Genomic DNA, 10,663 nt, shown 5'->3' with positions numbered 1-10,663 from the left:
TTGAATTAAGATCATAATTAAGGGGGATGATTTGGATTAGTCGAGAACTAAGGGGTCGTTTGGTTTGAATACCAGTTATGCTGGGATAAGTTATGCTATGATAAGTTATGCTATGATAAGTTATGTTGAGATTAGTTATGTTGGAATTAGTTATCCTGACACTATTACTTATTGATTGTTTGGTTTGTTTTACTAAAAATAATAACCATTGCATCTTTTCTAAAAATAAGTGGCTTGATTACAAAAATACCCTCTTATTTAACTTTTATCTGTAATTTTTTTTTATTATAGACTTTTAGCTATTTATTCTTTAAAACAAAACATCCATCTTATTTAGCTTAATTATTTTTATGTATAATAGGATTTAACCCTTGAAAAACTCAATTTCAGCTTTGAGAAACTAAAAAACAGAAAAAAAGAAAAAGAAAAAAAAGGATTTAACCCCTAGAAAAATAAAAGAACTGAAAGAAGAGTTGCCTTACCATGCTTGTAAAATCAGTAGCCTATTTCACTTAAATATCTCCATTTTGAAGCCTCCAAACAAATCCAGCAAAATGTTGCCAATACTAAAACCAATAGTACTCTTTCGACGGAAGTTCATAATTAAAGGATTTGAAGGATAGTTTTGTCATTTAATAAGCTTATCCCATCATAAATTATGATGGGATTATTATACCACCCCTTGGAAGGGATAATTTATCTCGATACTATTTATTAATCCTGAAATAAGTTATCCTAAATTTTCCAACCAAACACTAAATTAAGTGCCACTAAATATTTATCCCAAAACTGTAAGTGTTTATTCTTCACACCAAACAACCCCTAAGTGTTTAAATCCAATCGTTAATTAGTTGGTACTTAATTAACATCATAATAACAAATCCAAAAATGAAAAACATGAGCTACACTTGTCGGAAAAAATATGACCCAAATTATTAGAGTAATTTAAGCAAATTAAAATACTATTTTTATTAAAAGACTCATCATCAAAAGCATATGCAAAGGAATCCTCCCACCACTATGCGTTAGTCTTTTGAATTTCTTTTCTTATTTTATTAAAAGTTTATTTCTACACATTGACGCTATAAAGAAAAAATATTTTTTCTTGCTATGCTAAAATATAAATAAATTAAGTAGTATATATTTTTATTTAACTATAGTGTACAATAAAAATGAACTGACGAGTATTTAACTAAATCCTTTAAATAAAGTAGAAGGAAATTAAACACCAACACATTACCTCTTTCTTTATTTCTTTCTATCTCTCTTTGTGCTTTATCCTTATCCTTTCGTACCATATTTACGTGTGGTTTAATCCTTGTTAACCTTGTAGGATTAGGAGAACTATCGTTACCCCAATTATCTAATTATTCATTGCTTAATTAAGATAACACCAACTAATAATTATAGGATTGTTATGATGTTAATAAGAGTTTAAGATCACATATATATCATTAAGAAAAACCTTAAAATGAAGGTGTTTGTGACAAAAAAGCAAAAGCAAAAGAAATGGTTAGTTCATTTGACACGTCTCCTACTATATATTACTCCCTATGCTTCTTTCAGAAAAGAAACACTTCAATCTCCAAAATAGTATTCAGACTATACCTATAAATGTATAGTGATGAACTGAATTTAGACTATATAGCTCGATGATCAGATACACCAATTGCACTGCATAAATTATATTAACGTGCATCATCTGACTTCTTCTGTGACAAATATGGTACTGGGCTATCGATGGTAGAAGCAAAGTCAAGATTTCAACTTTATAAGTTTTGAATTTCAAAATAATTATAATTGAGAACTTATGAAGTTTTTTGAATTTCAACTTTATAAGTTTTGAATTGCTTAAATAAATATTAGACCAAATTCTATATGCCCCATTATGGGGCTGGAAGTATTATGGAAAAAGATATGAACAAGTGGGAATCGAATCATATTTGTTGAATATTTGGTCACATGCATGCAGGTAGTACAAATTTTGATTTTGGACAAAGTAAGCCAATACTATGGCAGCAGCATGATCTGTTGTTTTGGTCAACATTATATTTCATGGAAAGTGTTTTGTAAGTACTAAAAATTATGTAAGTAGATAATCACTGGTTTTATTTTTAGGAATACAAATCTTATATCGTAATTATATACTAAGTACTATTTATCTATAAATATCATTTGGAGCGCCAGCTGGTGAAAGTGGATAATAATGATTAGGCACATAAGTAGCTGGAGTTCAATTCCCAATGTTCCCACGTTAGCGAAATACTTAATAAAGTGTGTACTGCGTGGCCTTAATTACTTTGCTTATGCACCTAACTAATTTCTCTTTGTAGTAATTATTTACGAAAATGGGCTTCCTAGCCAACTTATCAAAGATTTAATAATCTCCTTTTCTATCACCATTTTAAGTTTTCAATGTATCAATCATTCACTCTGTCTCAATTTATGTGTGACACATTTTGTATTTTGAGATTTAAATAAATTTATTTTTTATCGTAAATTCTTCATATCTTTTAAATAATATGAATTATTAATTATTGTAACTTATAGTACACAATTTTTATATATATATATATATATATATATATATATATATATATAATTTTCAAAAAAATTAAAATTTAAAGATTTTATGAGCAAATTCTCGATCAAACACAAATTGATTGATTCTTGAAAAAATTAAATATGTCACATAAATTGCTACGGGAGAGTAGTATATTTCTAAGGACTAGTTTTGGGAGTTACATCATATCGTGTGGCCGCCATAGTTTCTCTATTCTTATCTCTTTTCGTGGCTATCCAAAGTGAATTCTTAATTACAAGTTCTAAACTTTCAACTTATATTTTTCTCTCAATTATTTAAATTTTAAATTTTATTTCTTTAGCCAAACACATTGTAATATCTATTGATTAAATTAGGCGTTTGGCTTTAAATTTAAATTATTTTTAATTTTATTTTAAATTTATGAAAGTGGAGTACTTGTGCTTAATTATATTTTTTGCAAGGGAGAAAATAGAGTACTTTATTTTTTTAAAAAAATAACCAAACACTAATTTCTTAGCAAAGTGAAAAATCATCCTGAAAAAACGGGTGTTATCATAGTATCATTTATATTTCTTTTAAAATGGTATAGTGTATAACGTACCTTTAATATTAGCGGGTATTATATATCTTTAATTTTGTGTAACTTTTGGTTTGAAGCCACTTATTACACCCCAGCACTTATTTATTCAGTGACTTTCTGGTATCCACCCTCAGTCAAAATGGTCTTCTAGTACGTTATTTGAATTTAGTGGGAACTCTAATGTGAATGTCAAACATTGAATGAAAATGAAGAAAAATATAAAGTCCTTAACTAGATTCCATGTAGATTGTATTGAATTATGTAACTCTCATCTAAAAATTTAAATACGCACAGTACTTCTATTAACCTAATAATTATATCTTCAACATCATTTTCATGTTTCTAACTTTGATTTTTTTTTTTTTGGTTGAGTTTTATCAATAGTTTGATGCAAACCAAAAAAAAAAAAGCAAAGCAAAGCAAAGCGCGGGGGGAGGGGGGGGGGGGGGTACTTAAAGGGTGATTAATAAGTGAAGACACAACGATAAGTAATGGACAAACACTTAAAAGAAAAATCCAAGTTATATTCCATCTTGCTACTTGCTAGCTAGATAGTCAAATACTAGTAACCCTAATTACCACACTAGTCTAGAAAAAAAGCAAGGAAAAAAAGATATATTTACATACATTAGTACGTTATAGTGGGGTTACTTATCTACAAATAGAATTATGGGATCCTAAAATTAGAAATTAATCACATGATAATTTTATAATTATATCAAATATATAGGTTCACCCAATCTAATCCTTGAACATAATTATTCTCTTGTGCATAGAACACATTATCCAATGCCTCCATTCCAAATTCCCCTAGAAATGGTGCTTCCATTGAGAAAGATGAAGCACTTGGACTTGTGTAATTACTCGATACCCCATCACATCGCTCTAATAATAGCCTTTTTATCTCCTTCTCTGATTCATTCAATTGTTCCTTCAACCTCAATACCTATAAGAAAATAATAATTACAAGTCTCAGTTTCAAGCAAATTGAGATCGATTATGTAAATATTTATGTGTTGATAAGTATAAGATTCCATACAAAAATGTGGAAGTAGCACGTGAGAAAGAAAGGCATGTGATACCACTACCCAACAAGAAGGTGCGAGGGGATTAACTTGGACATCTAAAAAAACCGACAAGAGTGTACGGAGGTTTGTTAATTGGAGGGTCTATTCCTTTTGCTGCCTATGAGGGTGACATTATTATTATTATTATTTTATTTTTTATTTTACGCTTTTATACTATTAGGTAGAGTGTCTAGTGATTTTTTATTAAAATAAAATTACTTAACAAGAATAAATATAAGTACGAAAGATTATGTTTTACCTTACTAATCTTAATCGGTTTGTTCACTTAGATCCATTATCATGCAAAATGCCATAGCCTCTTTCGAGCTGCCTAGGGTTCATATAGCATGTCTAAACTTGGCGTTATAATTTCTAGTTTATAGTTACGCCTACTATATATCTTCTTAACTTTGATAATACGTATAAATATTTTTTACATTTTCAATATAGTTTAACTTGGTGTTAATTAGCAGGATACTTTGGTTATTTTTACTGATGGTAGAAATCTACACAAATAAGGCCATTTATAAGATAATTACAGATTAGAAAAACATTAACTTTACTAATTTTTTAACCTTTCAACTTAACTTTTAGACCTATAGTCATACAACTATCTAAGGTTTACTTCAGATTTCTTTTCTTTTTTTATATTTGTATCTAGTCAAACAGTATCACATAAATTATGACGGACGAGTGTTAATTTGTAATTACTCTATTAAAAGTGATAAATAATCTATTATCATACGTTAAATTATATTACATATGATTGATATGTAGAAGCAAAAGTTTTACAGCGTCATTATATATAATTTGGTCATTTTTTTATTTATCAACCTGTACATTAGAATTTAAACCTTTAAAATTTTATAATTACAAGTTCTCTTCTTGCTTTCCCCTTTTAATTAAACAACTCATCTTGAAAATATTTTTAAGAGTTAGGACCACTTCAACCTTTGTTTATGCTGCCAGTTTTCACTGAAAAATCCCCAAAATTATACTACCACTAACTACTCCCTCGTTATATAAAAAAAAAAACATTTCATTTTACTTTGTTCATTTTAACAAATCAGTAAAACTGAGGTTAAGTAATATGAAACGGAGGAAGTAGACATAAGGGGAGAGAAAATGGACCTCAGTTTCAAGACGACACTTCTCAACAACATTGTTGTCATGTTCAGATTTCAACTTGGAATATTCCTCCTCTAGCTTCTTGCTCTTCCAACGAGCCCTCCTGTTCTGGAACCACACCGCAACTTGTCTAGGGTCGAGCCCTAGCTCAGTGGCTAGCTTGTCCTTTCTCTCTGACTCAAGTTTGTGCTCGTCCTCAAAACTTTGCTCAAGAAAATTAACTTGTTCTTCACTCAACTTCCTCTTCCTCATCATCATCATCTGATCACTCCCACTCCCTTCTCCTAATTTATTTTTCTTACGTCTTCTTCTCCGCGGCTTTGACTCTCCTGCATGTTATATATTACACCCTTAGTCAGAGATCTCAAGTTCTACGTACAATAAGTTGAAAAATCTACTAAATATGAATTAGTCAGACCAGTAAATTTTAAATATCGTGTGCTAGCTAGAAAAGACAAAGTAATGGTAAATTATACTAACCTTGTTGTGGTACAAGTTGGGTGTAAATATCAGGATAGTACTGGGAAATGAGTACCATATTGTCATCTTCTATAATCTGATGGTTCATGATGTTTATTCTGGTACAAGGTTGTCCTTATCTTTTTTCCTTTGAGTTGTTGTTGCTTTCTTTGTGGTGTAAAAGTGAAAAGGAGAAGACTTTCTTTTTTTTTTGAAGAAAAAAAATTATAAAGATGGAGTGAAGACTAAGGTGCTGTTGCATTAAGTCTTTGGTGAGTACTAGCTAGTGTGACCTTATTTATAATGCTCAACCCTTTGAAATAAACCTTACTTGTATGTAAAATTATCTATATTGCCACTTGTCAATGATTTTGGGGGTACAATGTTTTTAGTGTGAGCTAAGTTGATAAAATTTGTTAAATTAAGAAATTGGATGGTGACATGCACGGTATGCCATTATTTCTGTCTGATTTGGCCAGACGTGACTTAGTCAATAAGGTAATATAAGCAAAATGCAGCTAAATAGCTAGTAGTTAGCAATTTGAACACCGAGATAAAGATGTTTCCATTCTTAATAATGTGTCTTAAATTCAAGTTTCGAGAAGAAAATGTTGATAATGTTTCTCCTTTTTAATGAATCTTGTTTACACAACACAAACTCAAATTAATCTGAAGTTCATATTCTAAATTGTATATAGAGCATCGGTGTGAAACAAAAGAATTAAAATAATTAGCATTGGCTTTAACCGTATTGTTATATTGGGGGTTTTCTCATCTGTGATGAACACTCACACACCAATTTAAGTCAGTAAATAAAATGGCAAGAATGTGGGACCTTTTAAGGATTGATAAGACGATAAGGACCAATAGAATTATATGGATATTTCTTGATTTATAATCATGAGATGAGGCATGTTAATATAGGGAAAAAAACAACTAGATATTAATAATTATTTTAGTCTCTTCTCCACAACGCCCTTTTGATTACGATGGTTTTTGAACTATTGGTCTGAGGAATATACATGACTGTCACACGCATCAACCATATAATATACCCTAAGCGACTGAATTACCTCTTTTGTTTCTCCGTGGGTCTTCGATACTCATTTAAAACTTGACTAATTTGAATTTGCTCTCGCAAATCTCATAATTAGGGGAATAGTATTTTGTATCAAAAGGGTTATTCATACCCAAACTTCATAATCTTTGATGGGGTTAACTACATAAATGTTCAGGATAGAGGGCACAAATCAATACGTGTCATTTGAAACTCTAATTCATCGTATGTAAATTAATGCTACACCGTTGCATAGTCTTGTCATCATTTTCAAACACTAGAAGGGAAAATCAAGAAAAGTCATATACTCGTGTGGGATTAGTTTAAACTTCAATACACGTGTATATAACTTTACATTATCAAATTATCTTAAAAAAATAATAGCAATTAGTATAACTATCTATAACAAGAGAAACAAATTTTGAAAAAATTAAACACATGACCAAATAATCAGCGCAACCCTTACATATGTTGAATAAAACGTATCAAAATGAACTCAATTAATAACCGAATATGTTAACGTATATATGTCACTATAAGTAAAATCCATATTGGATTGGCTAGAGGAGAGAAGCGTAAATTTGGAAAGACAAATTAAAGATCAAATTAGAATAATGCATGTGGGATCACTGTTTATGCCAATAGTCTAAGGGGGTAATGTGGCAGTCAATGGTACATAAATTAATCATTTTGTCTAATATTAGAACTATAGTATATATATTTATAGACAAGGTGTTGACAGAAGGCTAGTTAATAGGAGAAGAATGGTTGTATTTGGCTTTCCTGATTGGGTTAATTAGAAAAAGAATAAGGTTACTATTGGTATGAAGTTAAAAAAATCAAATATTGTAACGTAAGGTTGTAGTTTTTGGGGTTTTGGGATTGTACCACCTCGAAAAAATTAGAAAATTAGTATGGGTAGGTTTTTCTAGATTTTGGAGTAATTAACTAGGTCAGTATTGTTATCCAATTAGGTGGTAATTAATCTTTTTATAACAATGGCTAATTACTAGCCAAGCCGCCCCAAAAGTTTTACTAACTCACTTTTAAGCTTAGCTAATTATATTAGATGCGTGGCTCGAGATGATTAAGAACAGTGACTATTAATCAACGTTCTGATTGGGTCATTCCAATGATAACAGCTCATGAAACACCCAACATCTTATCTAAGCCATTACATCATGCTCTAATTCTTTTATAATAAAGTATTTAAATTAAAATGAGTAAAATAAGAACTAGGATTATTGTGAAATTGGGTCCAGCTTGTTCCTATAATCACTAATTAGAGACGGACAACATAATCTCATTTAGTTATATATGAATTAGCGACGGATTATAAGAAAAGTAAATTAGCTAGGAGCTATTTAGTGATGAATTAGTCAGGAATCACCAATAAATTATCATAATTAATTTCGTATTTTCTCATAGTGATCAATGAGCATCATTTGGTTTACTTGATAGAAGAATTTAGTAGTTCGAGTCTAAAGTGAAATTCCCCTTCTACCGTGATAATTTTGTATCTAGACATTGAATTGAATTGATCAATAAGTCGACACGTATGAGTTGACAAATGAATTTAAGTGTTTTAGAAAGCAAGCACATCCACAACTGCACTCTAAAAAAAAAAGGTGTGAATCATAAAGTTGTAGCAATATCAGCCATGATGTACGTTGATTTTCATGTATATAATACAGGGGAGTGTACGTAGGTGGATAACACAAATATGGAGTCCTGCCACAAACATTTACGAAAGCTAGTATTTTCTAGTGCGTCGTTAGTCTCTTTTGTTTGTTTTGTGAACAATTTGTATTTACGTGTATCTCAATTATTTTATCAAGTAATATTTTCAATTGGCACACATATGAAACCAAATTTTGAATCAAAAGTAAGTAATTAATACTAATTAATATTGTATGTTCACTGATCGATTCTTTGAAATTTAAACTTAAAATCTCTTGACGGCTAATGAAGAGAAGCACGGACCTTATTTTATCAATTAGTACGCATGTAAAATGAGAATATAATTTTTCCTTGTAATTTGTTTGTGTGATCAGTTAGAAGTGTGTGTATGAAAGTCTTTGCATGTTCTCATCATAAGTTAGAGATAAGATGGCCAAACCTTTTTGGTACGTATTAATCAGTTATTTGGATTTTGGACGGCCATAAAAGTAAAAAGAGGATCATTGCAACTTAGGACTAGAGACAACATGATGAATGGAATGGAATGGATTGGATTGGTCTCCTAACAAAGTGGTTATAATACGTGGAACCATTAACCACGACTTGACTAATAACTATTTGTTTTTTCTCACAAAAATTCGTAAATATATGACATTTAACTCTAACTCATTTTTTTATGAAAAAGAATTGTCCAAGTAATATAAATCAATGTGAGACTTCTATCTATTCTAATACACAAAAATTATACACTTTGTCATTTTCGATATGTATAGTTAAAATTAATATAGTACGTATAACATAAATTTAAATTATAAATGAGGGTGGGGTTAGCCAGGAAGGCAATGAAGGAAAGTAGTAGAAAGAAGAAGACAGCTCCACAGAACAAGGAATGTCACATGGGAGCAACCTACGACTATTAACACGCGTCACTCCCCTAATGCATTATACGGGACCACAATGCCCTTTATCCATCCACGTGTTGTCTTTCTAGTAGTACATTTCCCATTACCTAATCTGCCATTAACCAGCCTATCACCACGCACTAATTAATACGTTTAATTAGCTTCATACCACTATTATTATACTCTTAAACCATGAGCTGTTATTTTACGGTATTACCCCTTCGATCTTACAAATCCCCCAACACGATAAGTAGTGTACTAGAAAGAAGATCCGTTATTACAAGCATTATTTGGTTTCTCTTTTATGTAAAAAATGATAATGTGACAAATAAACTAAGATGTATGGAAAACTGTGTGTTTCCTATAATAGAAATGATATACTTTGGGTCCTTCTAGTACAACTATATAGACATGTGAACGAATATATGTTAAATATGAAATTATGATTCCCTATTTGCTTGTGTACCCTCATATATATATATTGGTCCGGATTCACTTCATCATTATACATTTATAGGTCTCACAATTGGCAATTGTACTAAGGGGGAGCCTGCACTTGTCCCATTTTATTAAACGAATATGTTATCGCCAACTACACGTGGCTAAACCTCCATGGTCCTCACTCTTATTCTAATTCCAATTTGGTCGGACCAATAAAAGTGAATGGAGGAAGTATGCACTAGGTTTCCATTTAAATATTGATATTAGATTGAATGCAAAGTTTTAAGATGAATTATTTTTTTTGAAATTCATAAATTAAAACAAAATATTTTTAACTTAATTAACTTAGATAGTCATCCGTTTAAATTAAGAAAGACTAAAAACCGTAAATATTTTTAGCTAAGTAGTCAAATATATATGTAGCTCTAAATACTTGCATTTAAAAATAAAATAGAAAGTTAAAAGTATTGTTTGTTTTCATGTGATTGATTATAGGGAAAAAATATCACATAGTTAATTGCGATATGTGTATAATATTTTAATAATTGGACCATAAGATATGTCTAATTTTAGAGGTCACCGCATGCGCTGATTGGATTTTGGCTTATTTCCTTATATGTAGTCGGAGCTTTCTTAAGCAAGAAGCTGGATAAGACTAATTATGGTTAATATAGTTTATCACTAATCCTGTTCCTACAAGCTACAAGTTTAACAAGGATTACACTAAATTAAACCTATAATTAGTAACAGGATAAGGATGAAGAAAGTTTTTTTTTTTGGGGGGGGGGGGGGGGGGGGGGGGGG

At 30.5% G+C, this 10,663-nt stretch overlaps 1 protein-coding gene across 1 annotated transcript; it reads right to left on the bottom strand.

The window, feature by feature from the left end:
- Window positions 1-3,635: 3,635 nt before the first annotated feature.
- Window positions 3,636-6,030, bottom strand: LOC125847996 (homeobox-leucine zipper protein ATHB-40-like). Its single transcript, XM_049527771.1, has 3 exons — window positions 5,801-6,030; window positions 5,324-5,649; window positions 3,636-4,071 (listed from the first exon to the last, which is right to left on the bottom strand). The coding sequence occupies exons 1-3, from the start codon at window positions 5,886-5,888 to the stop codon at window positions 3,844-3,846; spliced, it is 642 nt and encodes a 213-aa protein (XP_049383728.1). The 5' UTR covers window positions 5,889-6,030; the 3' UTR covers window positions 3,636-3,843.
- Between the last annotated feature and the right edge of the window lie 4,633 nt (window positions 6,031-10,663).

This window comes from Solanum stenotomum, chromosome 12 (assembly GCF_019186545.1).
Source record: "Solanum stenotomum isolate F172 chromosome 12, ASM1918654v1, whole genome shotgun sequence".
NCBI classification, from domain to species: domain Eukaryota; kingdom Viridiplantae; phylum Streptophyta; class Magnoliopsida; order Solanales; family Solanaceae; genus Solanum; species Solanum stenotomum.
The sequence above is the reverse complement of the archived record's forward strand: the minus strand, read 5'-3'. Positions and strand labels throughout refer to the sequence as shown.